Genomic DNA, 23,535 nt, shown 5'->3' with positions numbered 1-23,535 from the left:
TGTGGAAGCAATTAATGAGGTAAAATAAATATTTGAATTAACAGAAATCCACTGTCCAGTACTTGAGGAGCGATCAACATTTGACTTCAAAAAGTATGTTGTGATGCTATTTCTAAATCAATGAGTGATTTATTATTTAAAATAGAAGAGCAAAGATCCCAAGACTGCTTTACAGTACACTAAACAGACAGCTTAGTGTACAGTTTGGAGAAATATTAAAATCCTCAAGAAAAAAGGACTGACATTCCAGATTTTTCAGCAGACAATCTACGCCACAATTGTCTGGCGTAGATTGTGGTTTCAACAGGTGACAGCAAACAGTGCTGCCCTTTGAGATTGAAAAGCCATTTGCTACATCTTTAATTCACATATTTAGAGGCACACTTTCCACTAATTCAGCATGATGTCTCATGTAAATGTAGACAAATGTCTCAGTGCACATATATGATAGTTGCTTAGCCAACGGATTTTAGTAGTAGCAAAAAAACTGGTTTGTCCGTCAGTGTTTTGAGTGGTTGTGTGTGTACCTGTGCTTGTGGTGGCAGGTCTGTTCCAGTCCCAACCTCCCATGGCATTTTGCTGCTGAATGTTGACGGTAGGTGTGGCGGGTGGGACAGGGGAGCTTCTGCCTGTACGGTCACATAAAGGTTGGCCGTAGAAAGAGCACACAGTGAACCCAGAATACAAAATGATTCAAATGACATGTGTTGCTATAAGGCTTTTGCAGACATTTTTTAATTTGTTTTGTAATCTAATTTAATAATTAGCAATATCACAAAATGTAAATACATTCAGGTTGAGTTGCTATGCAGAATGGAAAGTGCTGGAAATAAAATAGTTAAATATATGAACTGTAAGTAAGCATGCAAACTATTTAATGCAGAACATAAACTGCATAACTAATGAAACCACATTTCTTGCATAATGCAACAAAAAAATCTAGAAAAGCGTTGCAGCAGAACAATGCATAACATTGCAATCAGCACAGCAATACCATAAAACATGCCTAACATGACTTGTATGTGAAAAGGCAGCAAAGCAGCAGAAGCATGCCTTACCCAGGCTTGTAGGCTGCAGGGTGGGTGATGGAGAACGAGCAGCATGCACAAAGGGGTCTGGCTGCCCCACATTACCTGGTCCGAGGAATGAGCCCATCATCTCCTGAGGCTTAGGGATAGGAGCTGTTCCAAAAGGATGAAATGCTGCAGGACACAACCCGAATCATTAACCCAATTCTGTGACAAACGATTATTTTAAAGTTATAACCTGTTCCTTTGGGACTCAAGCAACTTTTTAAAAAGTAATAATAAGTAATTTAAAAAACAACAAAACATTATAAGAACTAAACTTTTTTCATGTTTTCATGTTATCAAGGAGAGTTAGAATGACTGGACGGACTAAACTAGATAAACCAAATAAATTTAGAATCATCCAAAAGTTATATTAGTATTTAAACCAGATCAGTGGATTCAGCTTGAAATACTCTTTCAAGAGGAGCAATGGGCCAACAAAAAGATGAGTATTTCATTTCATGTTTTATTAAGTCCAAAAATAAAATGATCAAAATGTTAAACCAGACAAAATGTTAAATGTTTAAAGGATGCAACTTAAAAATGTTTGCTTACAACATTTTTCATTCATACTTATTCAGACTTTGAAAATTGTTAAATAAAGTTTCAGTTTCCTACTTTGTTCAAGTAAGAACAAATGTATTAAGTTATTAATGGCAAATTACCAACAGAATCAAAACATTCACATCCAAATCTGTTTTCTAAACATTTTCTAAATTAAAAATTATAACTGTGGTTTTTATGTGTTTTTCCACCCCCCCCCCTAAAATTTGTTTTTAAGTTGAATGTATTTTCAAGTGTTTCACCTGGTGGAGCAGGGGACGGGCTCGGTGAGGCAGAATTGGGGGCCACTTTGTGCGGAGTGGACTGGGTGGATGAAGGCGCACTGGCCGGCTGCGGCGGAGCCCCAAACAAATCTCCCAGGAGGTCAGTGGCTGCAGCCGCTGCAGGCTGAGAAGAGGGACACGGGCGGTTGATGGCTTCCCCACTCAGGCCAAGAAGGTCCACTTCCTCAGTGGGTGCCGGTGCGGCAGGAACTGGAGCTGCAGGTTCTGGTTTCTGAGAGGCAGCGCTGATGCTGCTTCGCTGGCTCGACAGCGACAACATTTCATCATCGGAGGGCTCGCTCTCCTCACAATGGGCCCGACCTTCTCCGTGTTGCCGACTTGGTTCTTCGGTGGGATATGATAGAAACAAAACGCTTTAGGTAGGAAGCCCTAAGAAAAATCTGTTCAAGTTAGACAATGCAACGTGTGGACAAGATAGAAGCAGATACACGGGGAATAACTCCACACAAAGCAGACGGAGGCAAAAAGCAGGCTAAGAGGAACTGAGGCAGAAATAAACTGGAGAACAATGGGAGCTTACAAAGGTTATAGTTGCTACAAGCAGCAGCTAATCTACTGTGCACTTAAACAGTTGTACAAAAAGGTCTGATTGAACAGTAGGAAAAAGTGTTGCTTTATAGAGGAGAGATTCTGATTTAGGACTCTTAAGGTTTCTTCTGTAGAATTAAGCTGCTGGATAACAGGGAGGCAGATTTCAGTCTTAGAGATAAGACCAGGAGCTCTATCCTCTGCTTAGAGCAGAGCCATTGCTCGGTCCCATTGAAACCCTCTGTGATGCCCAGAACACGTCGTTATCATGGACCTGTTACCACTCAAGTCCAATACTCTGACAAGAGGAAAGAAGGGGACCAACTGAGGATTATCTAACTGCTAACCTAATAAAGGAAGACAACATGCTTTACTTTGGAATAATTTAATGTATTCAATCTATTTGCTTTTAGCTGGGTTTGGGGCGTACATTTAGTCGACCTGAGCTAGTGTAAACCAAGAGCAATATTTCACCTTGGTAGAATAACAGATTTTTTTTTTTTTGCTTTCATAGGAGACTTTTAGAGGGAACTTATGTAGTTTTAGGGCTTCTGACTTTGGATACAAGCTAAAAATACTGTCTGCTGTTGTCACAAAGGCTTTCAGTGGACGGGTTTTACTGTTTTTCATTATCCATTTAAGTCCCTAGGTAGCTGAACGTTTCTACCAAAGTGATATGTTGCTTAATAACAACATGGGCTTAATTTCAATTCAATCAATGCACATCATAAAAGTAAAGAGCCAAACAGAGTTTCCATTAGCACAAAATGTATGTGTCGATATTTTAATCTAGTTCCTGGATGAGTGGGATTGAATTGAACCAGGCCCTCGTTAACTATGACCACTGTGTGTTTCCTTAAATAGATCCACGAACTGCTTCCTTCTTACCCTCCAGATCCAAGCCCTCCATCTCATCTTGCAAGAACAAAAATTGGCCACGTCAGTTTATTTTTGTTAAAACAAGAAGGCACTAATATGTTGTTGAAAGTGCACAGCAAAGAACAAATGTAGAATTTTTGAAAATGAGATAATTTAGAATACTTTGGAAGATTGATTTAGACTTTATCTAATCATTCTTCACTAATTTCTGGATCAAATTCAGGTTTGCATTAAATTAGCTTAACATAAGAAATTGGTACTAATTAGCTGTAGTGATATAAGATAGTTGTTTTTGCATTTTTGCTCGTAGATAAACAGATGTTACAGTTGAGTCGACACAGAGATGGAAATGAAAAAGACAAAAACATAAAAGAATTTACTTTAAAAGTACACCATAGACTTTTGACAATACAAGCTAAAAGAAGCATGTGATACACTAGCAACAAGCCCAGTGTTTATTTTAAGCTGCAGCTTTAGACAAATCTTTTCATATGACTTTGTAAAATAGGATAGGTTGCTTTATTTTGTAGCCGGGGCAATGGTTGTAATTTTATGTAATTTCAAAGTCAAAACAAATGAGTTAATTTGAAAGTGCACTCAAATCATGTCCAATGATACCAAAATAATTATCAGAAATTAGGAAAAAAAGGAAGAAAAAATTGTTTCAATTAAATCCAATTTATTTACTGTGTGCAGTATATTAAAGAACACAGAGCAGCTTCTGAACAAACAATACTGTATAAATTCAAATAAAATAAAAAAACAGTACCATTTTACTTTTTTTTTTCAACTTTCCTGCTCTAAAAGGTTGTCAGATTAATTAGTTCCCAGAGTAATTGTTGTCTCAGTTTTGTTATTAATCCACATGTAGCATGGATTAAATACTAGCATTTGAATACCTGCAATAGCCAATGCGTCCTGATGCTCCTGGTGGCCGGAGAAGAGCACACTGGGACTCAGGTCTTTACAGGGAAACTGCTCCCACGGTGGCGTCAAGTCTTTCTGCTTGTCCACTCCTTCCACCTCCACATCAAGGATCACATGGAACAGCTGAGGATATTTCTCCGGGGAGTCACAGGCATCGAGCTCCGGTCTACGGAGAATTATACGACGTGTGCAAAGGAAATGAGTGGTCACACTTATTTTTCCAAATAATAAAAATGATTTTTTTTTTTTTACTAGATTATCTCATAGAAGTGGGACAAATATGAAGCCTCTTTTCTCACTTGTTAAACTTTAACATGGTGGTTCCAGGAGCAATAAAGCCAGTGTGGAACTGGATCTGGAAGATCTGAGTGTTGGACACCTAACAAAAAAAAAACAAGACAAGGATTAATTTTTAGCTGGCTCCACATTGTTGAAACAAGAATAATTTAAAAAGTCATTGCAGACTCTTTTGGCAAATAAGTTTAAGGTTATTACTGTATGTCACTGCATGCAGTCAGACATACAAACACAAACACTGCTCCTAAAAACAGAACTGACAACTGATTAGATTGTTGAAGATTTTACACTCCTTAGTGTCCTTTACTATGATTATTAGTTTCCTATGATGGATCTTGCTGCAGGAATCTAAGGAACATTACCTTTGCCTGCAGACGCCCTCCAATCGTTGACCTCATGTGGTAGACAGAAACCACAACATCTCCCTGAACACTCACACCGAGGGGGAAAACAACTTTCCCCTCCTGGATCCTGTGCTCTCTGATGAAATGGGAACCAGGAACAGTTTGGGGATAGTATAGATAGTACAGTATAGCATAGATGAACATTTTTAGACAGTGAAAACCATTCTGAGTCAAATAAAATTAATTTTTAGCAACGACACAAAAGCACTTACATGTCATGACATTACTCTTCCAAAAACGATTTAATTTTGTTTTTGTCAGCTTGTTTAGAAAGTAAGAATTTTTATTTTTTTTCTTACCTCATCCTCTCGTATTCCTGAGCTGTGGTAAAGATCTTTGTCTCTCCAATCAGGACGTCACAGAAGGGCCGACAGCCGCTGCGCTGCTTGTTGAAACAGGGGATTGGACTCATAGTGAGGGCTTTGATCACCAAGGGCTTGGAGTGCGGCAGAGTGGGCTTCTCTGATACCATGCTACATACATAACCTATGTACCTGTATGGAAATAAAAGTTACAGAAAAATGTAGTTTGATTTACAGTGTAAAAACTTAAAATCATTCTTTATTTCATTCAAAGTATTTGTTCCTAAATAATTTGATTCCAGTGACCTCTTTCAATATCCTTCCACTGAATTTAAAAGTGAAACTCATGTAATCACAGATTTATTACACTGAAAGTGATTTATTTCATATCCGTCTCAGAGCTCATGGATCCAAACCTGCAGTGTGAGGGCCAGAGTCCGGATCCTGGTCTCTTGGCGCTGAGCAGCTGCATGGCAGGAACTGGGTGGCTGAAGAGGTGGCAGAAGCAGAACATGGCACAGACCAAAACGCCGGAGGGAGCACGGCCATCCTGTGTGCACACAAAGCAGACAGCTTCCACAATTATTGCCCTTTACAACTGACTTTTACTTATTTGGAGAGGGCAAGACTTTTAGCAGATAACAGGAAGTCTGAAAGGAGAGCAGTACATCTCTATCATTTGGAGCCACTTTTTTTCTACGTTTCAGCACTTTGTGTTGCCTTGTTGCTGAAAATGTGCTATATAAATAAAATTACCTTACCTTACATTTAACTTTTAGTTAGAATAAAGAAGGTTAAACAATATAGTGTTGTTGGTTATGTAGTCTTACAGCTGATGGGTGGAAGGATCTCTTATAACCCTACTTTGTGTACTTAGTATGCAGCAGTCTGTCACTGAAGGATCTCTATAGTTCTACAACAGTTTGATGCATGAAGTGGGAGACGTTTTCATATTTTAACTAAAGTTCTTCTGTCTCCTAAGACAGAGCTGGCCTTCCCAATGTTGCAATGTTAAAGGGCTACTTCACAGTTTTTGATGAGTCTGGAGTGTGTTTATCTCGAATTAAAAATCCAAAAATATTTTGAATCTACACTGGACAGAGGTTCTTTAAGAAAGTTTGTAATCATGAAACATTTTATCTATTTGCATAGAACAAAATGTAAAAAAAAATGTTTTGGCTCTTTTGTATTGCCTCATCTTGTAAGCTGAATGCATTATTACATCCCCACCTAATAAAATATTAACATATGTTTTAAATTCCTGACTGTTTTCTTTCCAGTATAACTTGTTTGCAGTTTATTTTAGGTCGCAGTAAAGCACAAACCTCTTGGGGACTGGAAGCAGTGGGAAATGTTTTCAAAGAGAAACAAATTTGGTGGAGATTATGCAAAGAGGGAGAAGTTTGCCAAGCCACTGCCAAACCACAGCAGCTTGGCAATAACATCTCCCCCCACATGCCAGTGTTTCTGTCACTAAATAAGAGCAGAGACAGTTTGCACACTCTGAACCAAAACACACCACAGTGTGTGTGTGAGGGTATGAGAAATTAGCAGAGTGCAAAGTGATTTTCAGAGTTACTCTTTTGGTGCACAATGGAAGTAAAAACTGTATTTAGTATTACTCAAAACTACATCTGAAAGTCTGGTTGTACATAGAGATTTGAGCATCTTACCGAACAGGTGATGACACACACATTCTTTGGGTTCTGTTTGAGCCAGTTGTGCATGTTCTTGCACACAGCAAACAGGTTGTGAAGGCTAGGAGCTTGGCGAGAAGGCCAGTTGCACTCTGACACCTGGAAAAGGGTTTGACAAAATGGGGGTGAAACGAGCAGTAAAGAGTGAGAGAGATTAGAAGACAAGGAGAAAAAGGGTTGATGAAATCAAGCAAAACAAAAAGGGAGGCAGAAGGAAGATGAACAGTTTGGGAAAATGAAAAGATGGGGGGAGGAAAAGGGAGAGGTGGAGGTCAGAAACTGCAGCACAGAGCAAAACAACACAACAGTTGCCATGATGAGTCATCTGCTACAAGTATTTATGCTCCACAGCGTTTCGATTTTTATCTGCTGCAGGGTGGCAGTATTTTATTAAGAGAGCTCCCATGAAGACTTTAACTTTTAATTCAAACCCAGCTGTGCAAAAGTGCTGCATGCCATTAGGAAAGACCCCATGGGGAGAGACGAAAAAACCTAAAAAAAAAAAACATATTAAAATGGCTCAGTTGTCATATTTGGATATCATCTATAACACAAGTTCTTTAGAAAAAATGCTGTGGTGAATTCACCTTAAAAAATAATCAACAATCTTCTCTTATTACTATCAATGAAGCAACAGAAAGTATAAATACAAAGATTTTTTAATTAACAAATGCCATTTTTAGGAATCTTGCACAGCTTTATGCAAATAAAGGTCAATTTATCTAACTAAAAGTGTGCTGTGACAATAGCACAGGGATTAATCAGGTAACATTCCCCATATTGAGACCTGAATCAGCTCCATTTTAGGAGGCAGAAAGCATGTCCCCGGTAACAGCAGGTCATTTGCTGGTCATCTTAACATCAGTCTCACAAATCAGAAGAAAGGAGACGACGACGTTCTCGCCTCAGAGGTGTAAAAAACTAATGCGCTGTCACATGTCCTTTGATTCTAGTAACATATGACATATTAGTATATCAATATATAATACTAATATATTAATATATCACAGTATAAATCAGGAAAACATAAATATAAAAAAAACATATCCACTGCCACAAATTCATATTTAATAGTTGAAGCATAATAATGCACTGAGAAATGTAGAAAAATCCAGTGTTTAATTTCAGCATATTTATCAAGTTTAGAAAAAAAGTTTCATGTTAAGAAATAATCTGCGAAAATAATACAAGTTACAAGGATGTTCTATACTTCAGTAACACGTATTCATTGTTATTTTAAATTTTATACATAAACTTTGGGAAGAAAATATAGACTAAAAACTTGGTAACACCTTTTTGCCATTTTGCTCTTTAGTGGGAGTCTAACAAGCGGTATTGCAGCAAAGACTGTCTTTTTATTTCTTTGTTTATTCAAATGTTTCTGTACCTTTCTTTCCTGAAGTGTCAATTATCATGAGGAAACTGTATTGATATGGAGAAATTAACAGACTTGAACAGCTGGTCCTTCTGGTGTCACTCTGCCACCATCCAGAAAGCAAATTAATCTGTTTATATTCAAAGAAACTCGGTGCCACAGCAACCAATAACCAAAACAAGCATATAAAACATACGAGACATAATCACACTAACCCTGTTCGAGAATTTGGCGCCACGGTAGTTTCGTTGCGAAAGGTTGAAAACTGTGTAGTGGTCGGCATGACGACTGTCGAGGAATGAGCGGATGTCCTCAACATGGTTTTGGTAGCCAATCTGGACTGACTCAGCAGGATACGTCATGACTGGAAGGAAAAGAGATGCTCAGAAAATTTTTACTTTACAATTTTGCATAATTACGGTTAAAACTTAGAATATAAAAAAGGTCACCATTAGAGAATGATTATGAGTGGTATGTTGATGCATGTTTAGACACAATACATTTTCTGCTGACTTCGTTCTGCACTCCATCGTCATATTAATGATTATGTAAATCATTATTACAAAGGAAGGTCAAACAAAGACAAAGAGTAAGTTAATTAAAAACCAGTTTTATCTTACCTATGATCCTTGATGTAATATACGCAATGTCCAGCTCTCCTTTAGTGTACCTGAAACAGACAAAAGGCTTTAAAATCATTTTTTAAAACTTCTAATTAGAATTGGACAATGTATTATGAATATACATAGACATCGCAATATATGTGTCCATCCATCCATCCATCCATCCATTTTCTGAACACCCTTGTCCCTCAGTGGGGTCGGGAGGGGTGCTGGTGCCTATCTCCAGCTAACGTTCCGGGCGAGAGGCGGGGTACACCCTGGACAGGTCGCCAGTCTGTCGCAGGCAATATATGTGTGTGCAATATAAATATTGCAAACGTTATGCAGTTCTACCTGTAGTCCAGTTAAAAACAATCTTCATAGGAAGACAAAAGCCTTTCTTTACCTGAAAACCGATTTAAAATCCTAAAATAAATGTATTTTCATGGCAAACACTTTTTAAAATTCCATTGTTCTCCTCTTCATCAATAGACCATTATTTTTCACAGTAATTCTGTTGTTTGTGTTGGTCTACCAAATAACATTCCAATAAAATACACTGATGTTTGTGGTTGTAATATTACAAAACATAGAAATGGGGTGTGAATTATTTTGCACATTCCTGCATTCTACATCATCTTAATTGAATGAAATGTTATATTCCTGTGTTTCTGGGAATGATCAGACTTTGAGTGTCAGATGGTCATAATAAAACATGGTAACCGATTCCATAAATCCATAGAGGAGGTCAAATGTCGCGTCTACAAACTGGCAAGAACACAAAGACAAGGTCAGGAATTAAACTTCAAGCATTCAGTAGATTTATCTGGGCTTCTGCTAATCACTGTCAGAGCATCGGGTTGCCTGAAATTCAAATCTTAACGTTTAGATTCGATAGGTTTATGAGCAGCAGAGGCACATGTGAGTCTGGGTGAATAAAAGTTGACTTTTTCTAGTATTACAACAGTTGACCGGGCTACTCAGCATCAAAGGGACGCCATGAGGGAATTCTTTGAATAAACACCATTGCCTTTCATTTTAGTTCTTCTATGTAATATTTCTTTTTTTATAATTGGGAGTAGCTGCACTGTTTACACACAGATAATCCACCACTGCAGCACTAGAGAAATTGCAGTAAACAGCATGGACCCAATAATGATGAATGAGACATGATTGACATGTCTTTGATATTATAGAGCTTTAACTTCAGCAGATGACACCAGGACAGTAATACAAATTTTGAGTGCCAGCTATGTGCATAACTGAGTCATTTGTAGCATAATGAGAAAATCCTGTGGAGCTTCTTTACAAAAGCCTTTCTTTACCTGAAAACCGATTTAAAATCCTAAAATAAATGTGTTTTTATGGCAAACACTTTTTAAAATTGCATTGTTCTCCTTTTCATCAATAGACCATTATTTTTCACAGTAATTCGGTTGAATTACTGGGTCCATATGTCATGGGGCTGACATATGGACCCAGTGGAAATGTCTGCATGATGTCACAACAAGCTGTATTATCATATACTCAGATCTATATTATTGAATTTCCACTTTTAAAAACTTTTTTTTTTCAAACTTCCGATGTATATTCAAGGTTTCAACTTTTTCTCATAAAGATTACATGATTTTTGATGGACTAATGGAAAAATGGTCCGAAGACTGAATTGATGGAAGGATCTATGTATGTATGAATGGATGTATGTACAGAAGGATGGATGGATGTGAACTTTCTCAAAGACACCATTTGAAAAATGATTCCACTCATACAGCAGTTGTAATTTGTATTTTATGATTAGGAAGTAAACATTGAAGCATGAAACAGTTTTAGAACAAATTGCACATCTGGAAAGCTGCTTATAAAGAGTGATGAGAAACACAAATCAAGACAGAGTGGGTTAGATCCCATCTTTGATCTGGGTTCCTTCATTCTACTCCGCTCCAAAAATATCTGGGTTTTTTTTATTTTTTATTTTGTTGCAAGTGTGATGCGTCAACAACTAAACACTGTTTGAATATTTGCACTCCGAGTCTGTGACCCAATTTCTATTTACAAAACATGGAGTGCAAAAGAAAAAGACAGCTCCTCTCTTTCAAAACTAACCTTGGTTCAAGTCAACTCGGTTCTATTTTAGCTTCAAATTATCTGTTTTACCACACTTTTTTGAAAACTCCAAGCATTCAAACAGTTTATGTTGGACGAGTTAAAGAAAAGCAAGTCAATAAAACCAGGATGATTAGAAACAAGTTAAAACGAAATAAAAGAATAACAGCATGAATTTAGAGGAAGATTGATGCGTTTCTGTCTGGTGGGATGAATGTGTTCCATCCCAACTCATTTGAAGTTTCCTCAAAATGAAACTGTTTAATACTTGGCCCAGATTGAGTCTACAGCAGAGTCTCTGTTCTTGCAGGTACATACACAAAGAGGCTGTGCTGCTTTGAATATAGATGAGACTGGGGTCCACAGCAACCTAAAGAGCGTCACTGGGGCGTCAAATGAGAGGCAAAGTAAGGACTGCAGCCTGAAAAGTTTAACTTTATTCAAATATGCTCACGACTTCTCTCTGAACAGTTGCAGGGATGTTATTTTTGCAAATTGGCACAGGCAGAGTTCGTGAGGAGGTACAAAAATAAAATAAAAAAGCACCCGAGACAGACAGTGACTAGAAAATATTTCTAGAATCCCAAACGCTGAAAAAACAGGCTAGATGTCTAACAGAGGTGTGTGGGCATATCTTGCCAGAGAGACGTTTTTAAACTTTTACTAAAATTAGTGACACAGTCAGCTATATGAATAGTTATGGTTTCTTGTGCTTTTTTGAATTTCATTTGCCTTTCATTTCAGCATTGTTTTTTTTTTTTTATTTCCTGTGTTTTCAGCTGCATTGACGACTAAATGCGTCTGTACAGGATGCCACATAGACCCATAGAGCGCCAATCAACAAAAAAACAGGTTTATGATTCCTAATGAGAAATACAGGAGGAAATATCATATTACATATACAGCAGATACTCCACAGTGTAAGATGAGAGGAGAGACAATGCTGAAGTGTCATTTATCGGGTATATATTGTACACAAGCAAGGCAGATGCACAATAATGTTACAGGAGTGTAACAAACACTCTGCATAGTAGAAGATGACCAATTATTTTATAAATTAAAATTTTAGGAACAGTATGCAAACGTCCTACATTTTAATGGCTTGTATTGCAAAGCTGTTACCAAAGGGAGATGCTAATGCATCAATACGTTTGCCAACCGTCATGAAGAAACTGAAAAATAAAAAGCACTGCTAAGAAGTACCCTGGATGCCAGCAGGTCATTCATGAAGAAGAGCATCCAGGGCAAAAAGAGGAAGACGAGGACTCAGATTCAGACGGTCAGTTACCGTCTTTATTTTTATTATTGATTTTTTGCTTTGTAGATGGACTATGAAAGAGTCTCAAACAGGTCCCCACAGTGCTGCTTAAATATGAACAGGAATATTTAATGTGCAGATTAGTTTAGCTTTCTCTCAGACTTGTTTAAATATTCATCAGTCCAGGGTATACCCTCCCATTTGCCCAATGGCTGCTGGAGACAGGCAGCAATATAATGACTTGGGTTATTTCAGAACATGTCATTTTTTGCCAAAACAGTTTGGTTTAAAAAAAAAAACGGCATGCTGAGAATGGATCCTCCCAGTGAATGTCTTTTCAGTCAAAATTCAAAGGGAAATTTCTTCTAAAAATACACATCTTCAGCACACAACTAAGGGAAATTAAAACCAAATGTCAACTCTTTGAGGATTTACTACTAAAAACAAATACTATCCATGCAGTCCAGTAATAGTCCAGTTGTTGATACTATCTTCCTTAATTTCATACAAATATTACAATTCTAGAAAGCACAAAAACAATATTCTTATTTTGAAACAGGTTTAAATTTACAGTTTAGATCTTGATGCCTTTCACGTATAAACAATTTTCACATTTCTGTAACATTTACTTCACAGAAATGTTTTGAATTGCTGTGTATATTTGTGTAGTGATTCCCAACCTTTTGTCATGTTGCAACTGCACACTGTATGTTTTCTGTTGGGACATTATATAATATAACAACACAAAATAGCGTATATTTATGAAGTGGAAGGAAACCAATAAGTGGTTTTCAAACTTTTTTACTAGTAAAAATCAGAAAAATGTGGCAAGCTAGTATTCAGCCCCCTTTAATCTCAACCCCCAAAATAAAATCTAGTGCCACCATTTGTCTTCAGGAGTCATGTAGTGTAAAGTCATATATATTAGATCATTGGTAAACAAACAGCATTACAAATGACAATGAACACAGACAGAAAAAGATGGAGCTGTTGAGAATTTTAAAGCAGGCTTACACTAATATCCCAAAGTTTGAACATCTCACATAAAATGGTTGAATCCATAATGTGAAAAAAGAAACGGCATGATAAAACTGTAAACCAGTTTTGTCATGGTAGTTCTAGAGAAGAGGCAGAGTTTAACGGCTCAGGTTTAGAAAACCTGTCTAGACGTGCCCTCCAGAAATCTGTCCTCTGTGGAACTGTGGCAAGAAGAAAGCTGTTAATGAAAGAAGTACATCCTGATTAAAGATCGCCACAAGTCATGAATGGATCATAGCAGACATGAAAGAAAGTAGTTCTGGTCAGAGAAGACCAAAACTGACGTTACTGGCCAATAATACACAAAGTGTAATAGAAATGCTTGCAGAAAACCAGTAGACCCAAATAACACTGGGGGAGGGAATACAAATGCACACCACACCTTAAAGATTTTTACTTGTAGAAAATGCAGAAAACTACGTGTCATTTTTCTTTATGGACTGCTTTGTGTTGGTCTCTAGCACATAAAGAATGCTGTTGTAACTTGAGAAAAGTGCGAAAGTTGAAGACTGTATCATTTGGCTTCCCAATGAGTTAAAATGTGCATTATCATCATCGTCGTAGTCATCATCATCATCATCATCATCATCATCATGATGTCTTGTCCAGGATTAAATTTTGTCCTCAGGTATTCAAAGTGTACAACCTGCGTTCAGATGCACAAAGGGACAAAAATAACAACAGCAATTCTGATAAGTGACTCTAAATTTCTGTAATATTCTGAACTGTTCTCTGTCTCTCCTGCACCCGCCTCTCTATTTTTATGACCGCCCACTCACAAATACCTATACACTCCTCTCAAACACACACCGCTGCACGCATGGCCTGAATGAAATGAATACGTTAGTATCAGCAGTGCACAGGCCATTTGGCACAATGGGCTCACATGAATAATTCAGCCAGAAGAGGAGAAAAAGACAGCAGAAAGACAGAGAAGCAGAGAGATGGAGGTGAGATGAAAACAGGACAGAATGACTGGAGGAGGGGAAGCACGAGAGGGGGATAAATACCATAAAATGTGCTGAGTCAAGACACATACGGATGCGTGTGTATGTGTGAGTGTATGTTTGTGATTACACAGAGGCTGTTTTGTGCTGCCCAGAGCAGATGCCTGTGCACAAACACACTGGAACAACCCAGCCGTGTCAACCTCTCGTTTCCCCCGCTCCATCCACACTGAGCATTTCTACTCTTAAAGCTCCCGCAGACACTTACTGTAACCAAACAATGCATGCAAAGTAGAGTTTAGCTATGTGTATTTTTATGTCATTGTTCACTGAAAACTTCAGACAGTTTCCAGAATCAACATCAACAGTATTAAATGATATTTACAGCTGTACTATATCATTTTATATCCAACATGATGGATGTTCCCTCATCTAGAAAACAAAGAGGCATTTTGAGATGTAATGAATATGAAAAGTAATGTCTTCAAAATAAAGAGTAGAAATTAAGCAAGAGTGATTTCTACAAAACCCATTATTCATGTATGTAATAATATTTAATTCTAACCAGCTGAAATCTACAGCAAAGATTATCAAAAATCCTCAGACAATTTCAGGTCAAAAAGTCTTCTAGATTGGCTTTTCAGTTTGAAATTTCCTCAGTTCCTTGAAATAGATTGTGTATTCTGTTAGGTGCGTGGTACGGCAGCATCACAAAAGCTAAAAATAACACAAAATCCGAATGAAAACAGAAAGACTTGAAAGTAGGAGAAAATATATGCTTTGATTATAATAATGGCAGAAGATCTGTATATTCATGCAGGGAGTCGAAAAATTACTCCACATCAGGAGTGATGTGTTCACTTACGTGGCGACCTGATGCATGACCTTTGTGGAGGTGTCCTTCAGAGTGTCTTTTAAGTTGTCCTTAAAGTTGCTGAAGAACTTGCCAGCTCCTCCCTTCACCATGTCCAACAGCCCTCCTCCATAGCCAGCGTCCATATCTGAAAAAACAGAACATTTAGCAAACATGAATCCAGTAAAAGTAAATAAATCCCAGACCGACTCACAAACTGGTGTGAATTTGCTCAGAAGCAACTCACTGGCCGTTTGTGAGAAAAACAAAACATCTAAACGACAACTTGATTAGAATAAAGCTTAATATTGTCTAAAGGTAAAAACTTCAGACAACCAGCAGTAACCAGTTTTTATTAAGTGTCTCATTTTACAATCCTTCAACAGTGCAAATTAACAGTGTTTAATTTATAACCACTAGACTTGTTAATCAACTTGAAGGTTTGCCTAGAGACAATTCTGAACAAAATGCATCTTAAAGTCTACTGCTGTTTGATAGTCGGATTATTTTTTCATTTCTTTTCTTTACTTATTTATTTGCACTGGTAGAAGTGTCAACTATAAGCAAATACTGAACAATGAAATATTTATAGCCTTAGCTAATTTGCATTTTTTTTCTTGCAGGGTTTTGGTTGACCATTGGAAAAAAAACATGTTATTTATAGAATTGAGTTTAATGTCTCAGATCATTTTTGTTTTTGTGTGTTTATAAATTATTCAGAATCAGCTTTATCCATAAAGTTTGTCCACACATTACAGACATTTGATTTAGATTTCACTTTGTCCTCAACAAAGACATTTAATTGTGAATGTATATAAAGAGGGAAAATAAAATAAATGAAAATATAGTTTTTTTTCTTTCTTGTAAACATGTATACATATTGTGTTTTCACAAAAGGTTGTGTAGATGTATAAAAGTGTTAAACTGTCTAGATTAAATGCAGTACAAATATAGTCTATATTTTTATATCCTATTTCATGCCGATATCCTGTAGATACATTAACATTTCACTTTGAAATGATGAGCCTATGAGTCATAGCATAAATACATCTGCTTGTAAAGGATTGATCCACAAGGGCACAAAAACAGGACACTCAATGAATTACACACCATCTGCACTTGTGTGTATCTGTGGCGAATGTTGGAAGACATCCAACTGTTATATCTGAGTCAGCACCCGACTGGTGATCTGAGGGCTTCTCTCCCTCATCTTTTCCTTTCGGTCCCTGCCTACATCCACTTCAATCTGCGACCTGCACCATAGCAACAGCAGTGTCATAATTTTCCTTATATCCTGGCAGTGGAAAGGAATCCACTTATATTAACAATTAACAACTGGTGGTCTCATCTCATCATCAAGCGTAATAAAATAACTTGTTGAACAGCAAAAATCACCTTCAGCAAGTGCTACAGTTTATTGTTGTGGAAGTGTGAGCTGACTCTCTTAAACAGCAAGAGAAAAGACAGATTGGAATGATTAGTGCACAACATGGATTGGATTTTCTGATGACAGTCTGACTGTGTAGGTGATGACTTAAAATATGTGGGGTAACCAAAGATGGCTGACAGACTAACAGCCCCTCCTCTGATTGGAGCATCTGAACTCCACTCTATCATGACCTGTAAGAAATTTGCTAACTGCTTTACAGAGAAAATTCAAAATAGTAGAGAGTTAATCCAATCCAGTATCAATGTGATGTCCAAACAAAACAAAATGACCCTGTTCTACTAACTCAACCATAAATACATCAAATAAGCTCCAACTGTGAAAGAACCACAGCAGTGATTCTGTTGGACCTCAGTGCAGCATTCAGCACTGTTGACCATGACGTATTACTGAAGTAACTAGGGAGCTGGGTCAGATTCTCTGGTACAGTACTTGACTGGTTCCAGTCTTACCTAAAGAACAGACCAAAGGCAGCTTCTCGTCAGAGCGGGCAGAAGTCACATTCAGGGTACCCCAAGATACCCCTCTTATTTAATATCTATGAGCTCCTGTTATCTCAGATTATAGCAATTAATAATCCCACAGCTATGCAGATGATACGCATCTCTATATTTAACGTCATCAAGTGACTACAAACCCATTTAAGCACTGAGCAGATGCATGGAACAAATCAATGCGTAGTTGTGAAATAACTTTCTTCAGCTGAACAAAACCAAAACTGAAGTTATTATTTTTGGACCTACAGAAGAGTGATCAAGTTATTCAACTATTAAAACTAGGAACTAGCTGTAATAGTTAGGCCTGGGTATAGTCTCTCACTATACCCAAGCCCATAGTCTGGGTATAGTGAAAGTCTCAGACCTGAACCTTCAGATACACATAAAGACAATTACAAAGTCAGCCTTCTATCACCTAAAACAGTTTCCAGGATTAAAGGAGAAATGTACCTGCAAGATCTAGACAAACTCATCTATGTGTTTATCTTTAAACACATTGATTACTGCAACAGTGTCTTTACAACTTTGCCTAAAAACTCAGACAGCTGCAGCTGATCCAGAAAGCTGTTGCTCACATTCTCAATAAAACCAGGACGATAGAGCACATCACCCCAGTTGTAAAGTCCTTACACTGTCTCCCTTTAGCTCAGAATATAGTCTTTAAAATACTTCTTTTAGTATATAAATCACTGAATGGCTGAGGAGTTCAAATTAAAAGTGAAACAGAAGAAAACAGAAGCTACTAGTTGTCTCCAGTCAGATTAGCAGGTTCTCTGAATGCATCGCCCTTTTCTGAAAGCCTCAAACCATTTTTTTGTTTCATTATACTGACCAATGTCATTGACACAAACAGAGGTAAACAATAAAGCTTCATTGCATTTTAGTGCTCCTACACTCCCAGGCCTGGTTTTGTTTGACTGCCTTGTCAAATAAATTGTAATTGGCCTAACTATAGATAATGCTGTTGACACATTATTAGTCATTCACCGTACAGATTAACCAGAGGTATAGCTCTCCTTTCCTGGTTATTAAAAGCTACAGAAAGGATGACACAACGGCATTACAGATCTGATAAGCTGCAGCTCCAAGCTGTCGGTATGTCTGGCATACAGAGATTTATTTAATTAAAGTTTGTTCCCTTTTCTGCACCTTCATATGATTTTTATCTTCTGTTGAACAAGGAAAAGAGAAAATATAGCAGCTGTTCATATACAATGTCATGAAAAAGTCTCAAGTTATTCTACATTCTATATATTGTTTTTCCAGTATCTCTACATACTGATCTTCGAGTACTTCCAGTACTTCCACTAATCCAAAGAAAAACTTCAGCCAACATTCAGACCACATCGAGGACACTCAAAACCATTCTAATGGCGCTTGTTAATGGCTAACTTGGAAAACTTCCACGAGGATGTTTCATAGCAATCTGAAGGATTTCTCTCTAAATATATGAGGTTTCTTCACCTCCACCGTTAGTTTCAGCCATGCTGTGGAGGAGAAAATGTCAGTAGCTCCATCATCTTATCAGAAACATGACAGGATCATGTTGAGGGAGGATTTCTGTGTAGACTACAGCTCACTGTGCCATTTTGTCCAATAATCTTAATCCCAAAGCTGTCAGAACAGCTTTTTAAAGAGTTGCAGTAGTTAAGTAGTTTTAAGGAGTTACTGTAACTGCAAGGAGATACAATGAGAGTATTTTAAAACATCACAAACCAGCTGCTCAGTTTTTATTTTTCCATATTGCAAATAGTTTTTAATGCACAAATTTGAACATTTTGTACATGTTTTAAAAAATTATCCTCGTCTAGAGGTGTAAAGCCCAAAAATAACCAAAAAATATTCACTTATATTTGTGAAAGATTTCCATTCTCTACAAAAAAAAAAACAAAAAGCTCAAAAATAGTATGAATTATTTTGAATCTGAACCACATGCCCTGTCTTCTCTGTGTTGTTTCCCTAACTTTAGTAGAACATAAACTCCTTCTGACTGCAATGTGAAGGAATTATACCTTGATCTCTTTCTGCTCTACATCATTTCCTGACACGTCTGTTTGAATCTGCCTGCTCCTTGTTATTCTGTTTGCTGGTCCCTTTTTTTTCCCCTCTGTGTCCAGATGGATGTGGGAGTCTGCAGCCTGGTGAGCCATTTACAGTGACGAGGCCTGCTAATGCAGACACCGGAGCAGGCTCTGATAACGACTCGATCAGGTAAAAAAGCCCGTCCACTCAGAAAGAGAGTGGGTCGGCTGAGAGCTCTTGGCTTTGCCAGAGAGATCAATGGCTTGTTTGAACGTGTTTCCCTCCTTCCAGAGAGCCAACCTTTAGCTTTCAATATCCGACTGTGTGAAAGTGGGGCAGATGGATACAGAAACACACACACATACACACGCGCACACAAACATCAAAACGACTATGTATAAGTGAGTGGGCAAGGCCCGCCAGGCCAAACACACATCTGACATGAGGGACCCCTTTGCCCCCTCCCCACTCCCACTCCCCTCGCCACACTGACCCTCCCACTCTCCTCATGCAGCTTCTTTTGTTTCACAAAAACATTTATCCCTGGAGGCAGGCTCACTGCACACAGCACTGCAGAAATGCTACACCAGATGCTAAAGCAAAGACTTTCTTTCCAATTGTTATTCTCATTAGATTTGAATTATTGTTAATTAAACCCATTTTGATTTCAAAAATAATGTATCTGGTACAATTTTCATATGATTATTCATACTTCAATTTGTGCAATTGCTGAATACAACAAAAAAACAAGAAAAGTTTATTCACATTTCTAATACCAATAGATAGTACTTAGGTTTACATGCATTTTAATTACAAATAAAGAATGTCAGTCAAATAGATCCGGGGTGCCTGTCTGATTAGTTTTTTAATGGGGTGTCCAGACGGGGGGTCATTAGTAGTTTTTAGGTGGTACACCAAACTAAAAGCCATAGCAGAGTTTTGCTTTTGTCATATTAAGGGTAAGGTGAAAAAGTCAGGTGGTGGTGAACATTTAAAATGGACAAATATGTAAATAAAATAAATTGAATATATACAGATACTAATTGAAACTGGTCATTTACTTTTCTGAATTCATCCTATCACACTTTTGCATAAAAGACTGCCTGTCAGTACAGATGGCAACATTTCTAGTAAAGGTGCACCACTCAATCGACCAGAGATAAGAATTGGATGATTTTTCCTTAATCAGTTCAGGTAAAACATTAGAAAATCTGGGGGGGAGATACTTAATCATTAAATTAATTAAACTCAAACTACCACTATGTGCTATCTACAAATTCATAAATAAACAACACATTCTGTGATGGATTTGTTTTTGAATATTGTGAAAATTTGAATGACCTTAAGGATAAATCTTTCATGATTTAAACTGTTCCTTCCATCAAAAAATAAGGGAATCAGTGAAAATCAGCAGGCTAATTAGGCCAAAAAGCCTGATCAGTCCGTCTCTAATTTATTTGGTGTGGCCACTGGCATAACCTCTTCTCCCTGCCACCTCAGAGAATCCACTCTAATAGATAAGAGACACTCCTAATGTGCATCACTCATAAACATCGATGATTTTTGACTTTAATAATTATATAAACAGTTAAATCCTGCATATTTCTCAGAGCTGATGATGCTTTCATTTGCTTCATTGAACAACAATCTATAATTTCTAACGATTTGCATCCTGAAATACTATTCTGAAGCCTGAGACCAATTCTTAATATTGACATTCATATAATTTCTTATGAGTACTAGGACAACTAAATGTTATTTAAAGTGTGTATTCATAATTTGATTTTCAGCCTATAGAGTTTTATTTTTTTATTTTTATTTTTTTAAAGATTGTCAATTCCACTTGCAATGTATTATCTTGATATCATGAAAATGTGAAGTTAATTTCAAGAGGACAGCCAACTGAAAAGCCTACATTTGGCTTCAGTGTGTACTTCAGTGTTAGCTAGAATAATGTTCCCGGCTGGCTCTCCACCGGGACAGGCCGCATTAACACTCTGTAAAGTCATCACATCTTTACTCTAGCCTTCTTCATATCAGAGTACATCATCTAATCTGCCCGGGGGGCCGCCGAGGGTTCCTACCTGAGCTGTCCATGGTGCTGCAGTCCTCCTCTCTCAGTGGGCCTGCCTTCGGTCCGAGGGTGGCCGCGATGGAGCCGCCGCCGCCGCCGCTGCTGCTCCCCCTGCCGAAGCCGAAGCTGTCTCCGCCGCTATCGACCAGCTGCAAACATTCATAGCCATCGTAACTGGTCTTTTTCTTGTAAGCTCCCAACAAGCTCATTACAAAAGAACGCAAGGATGGGGGCGGGGGAAATTATTTAAAAAAAAAGACCAGAGGAGCCTCAAAATGACGAGTAGGCTGCTACACCACCCCGCCGCCTGCGTTGCTACTGCTGCTGCTGCTGCTGCTGCTGCCGGGTGCAGCACATGTCCGAGGATGGGAGGACAACCGGTTTCCTCTGCTTTCTGAGAATATGAAATGCTATCGGTAGCTCTGCTCCCTCTCCTCCCTCCTCTCTCTGTTTCGCCTCTTCTATTTCTCACCGCCGCATTTCACTACGTCTCCCAGCTCCGGCTGTTGCTGATGCTGCTGCTGCTCTCCAAGTTAAAGGGAAATCCACCCCAGCTCAGCTCCTGGTCCCCTAACGGTAACGCTGCACTTGTTATTCCCCCAATCAGCTGCTGGGATGAGCCCACTTTTTCATGTGGCTTTACGGATTGATTTTCAAACAAACAATGCAAAGCTTTATTATTTTTATTAAAACAATAAGAGAAAACAGCTACAGCATATCAACTTTGTGAAAATAATATTTTAGACAGCTGGAGCAAAAACGATTTCCCATCTTTTCTCAGATAAAGTTGAGAAAAAATATGGAATCATGAATGTAAATTTAAAAATACTTCACCAATTAAAAAAGAAACTTGGTTAAAAAGGACTTTATCAAGAGGTATGTTTTCCTAAATGTAACAGAATGATGATGGTGATGCAAAAATTGCAACTTCAATCAGGAAACTCAGATCCATTCACATTGAAAATGTATTGTGGAAACTGACATACGTTGCATGGAGAACTTCCACCCTGCAAAGCTGCTATATTGTTTTTCCAAAGTGAAGTTGATCTATTTATCATCTATACTAACTTATCCTTGCAAGTCGCCAGTCCATCACAGAGCAACATAGAAGGTCACAAGACAAACATACATTAACTTTGGGGTAATTTACACAACAGTAATGTTTTGGAACTGTGGGAGGAAGCTGAAAGAACCCATTCGTGCTTGTCGAAAACATGCACACTCCATGCAGAATGACCCCAGACCACAATATGAATCCAAGAACTGACTGTAGCAAGGCAACAGTTCTACCAACTGTACCCCTATTAGTGATGCTAATGTCATAAAAACTGCAAGCTGTCAGAAAAATAAGGTCCAGAAAAGTTCTAAATGTGATGTATTTTTTTATTTTAACCAGAAAGTCCCTAAAGATTAAATCTCTTTTTCAAGGGAGACATGGTCAAGTGGCACACCGGTGTACATTATGCAAAACAAACATTAAAAGGTTCAGACCGCTGAAGCGTCATAAAATTCACCAAAGTACAAAATAAAAAAATTACAATATCTTTTTGTCAATATTCATGTTTCTATAGTTTATTTTACTTGATCTAAAAAGTCAATCAATGTCAAATATGAAATTTGATATTTTTAGTAATTTTACAAAGCCAGAAATATAGACTGTATTTTATGTTCATTATTTGTTTTTCATATTTTCATAGAACAACTTTCTCTAATTGTTGTTTTATACATTTTGCCAGTGGGTTGTATAATTTACAGCAATGTCCATGAGCTGGTAACAAGATTTCTTTTGGAGTCATTTCTAATATATTAAAATTCTGAGTCTGAACTTCTTAAAAAAAAAAAAAAACATTTCTTCTGTGAATAAAATTGCAAAATAACAACAATATGCTGTATTAGTAGAAAAGAACATTTCAAATCTAAGCCACAGACAATTTATCTCTGGTGGTCAGACATCAGAATGAAAAATAGAGCGTGCCACTGTAAATTTGTGCATCTTTCTATTCTGACCCCAGGTCAGTTCAGAGCCAATCTGAGCCCAAAGATGGCATGCTTCCTTCCTGTGCCCTGTCCCCTGGCAACAGAAACCGTGCATGGTTCTGAAAAGAGGACATGAGCCTGGGAAACTCTTTTTAGGAGAGCGGACGGGAGGCTCAAAGCACAGCGGGAACGGAATGTGCAAAACGGAGGATTCCCGCTCCATAACCGGATGCTACGTGCTCCCACTACACTGATGCAAATTACCTTCCTGTCCGGTGACTAACCGTGCCTAACAGTAGCCATTATTCTTTTCCACTCTGCATGTTTGGAACAGGCAACAAACATGTGCAGCAGCTCTATGAAAGGTGAAAAATATAATTAGTTTCCTTC

General features: G+C 37.8%; 1 protein-coding gene across 1 annotated transcript; it reads right to left on the bottom strand.

Moving 5' to 3' along the window:
• Positions 1-408: 408 nt before the first annotated feature.
• Positions 409-21,688, bottom strand: LOC103137282 (putative tyrosine-protein phosphatase auxilin). The gene is made up of 14 exons (XM_016670793.1): positions 21,179-21,688; positions 15,141-15,276; positions 8,948-8,997; positions 8,543-8,691; positions 6,929-7,051; positions 5,672-5,805; positions 5,253-5,447; positions 4,912-5,029; positions 4,552-4,631; positions 4,225-4,418; positions 3,335-3,361; positions 1,877-2,242; positions 1,059-1,202; positions 409-629 (listed from the first exon to the last, which is right to left on the bottom strand). The coding sequence occupies exons 1-14, from the start codon at positions 21,375-21,377 to the stop codon at positions 409-411; spliced, it is 2,136 nt and encodes a 711-aa protein (XP_016526279.1). The 5' UTR covers positions 21,378-21,688.
• Positions 21,689-23,535: the final 1,847 nt, after the last annotated feature.

This window comes from Poecilia formosa, unplaced genomic scaffold, assembly GCF_000485575.1.
Source record: "Poecilia formosa unplaced genomic scaffold, Poecilia_formosa-5.1.2 Scaffold38, whole genome shotgun sequence".
Classification (NCBI taxonomy): Eukaryota; Metazoa; Chordata; class Actinopteri; order Cyprinodontiformes; family Poeciliidae; genus Poecilia; species Poecilia formosa.
The sequence above is the reverse complement of the archived record's forward strand: the minus strand, read 5'-3'. Positions and strand labels throughout refer to the sequence as shown.

Excerpts from the sequence above, each read along its gene's own strand:
- LOC103137282 (XM_016670793.1), bottom strand. The coding sequence starts at position 21,377 with ATGAGCTTGTTGGGAGCTTACAAGAAAAAGACCAGTTACGATGGCTAT. Across the intron at positions 15,277-21,178 it reads CAGCACCATGGACAGCTCAG|ATATGGACGCTGGCTATGGA; the intron begins GTAGGAACCCTC and ends CTGTTTTTTCAG. Across the intron at positions 5,806-6,928 it reads TGTGTGTCATCACCTGTTCG|GATGGCCGTGCTCCCTCCGG; the intron begins GTAAGATGCTCA and ends GTGTGCACACAG.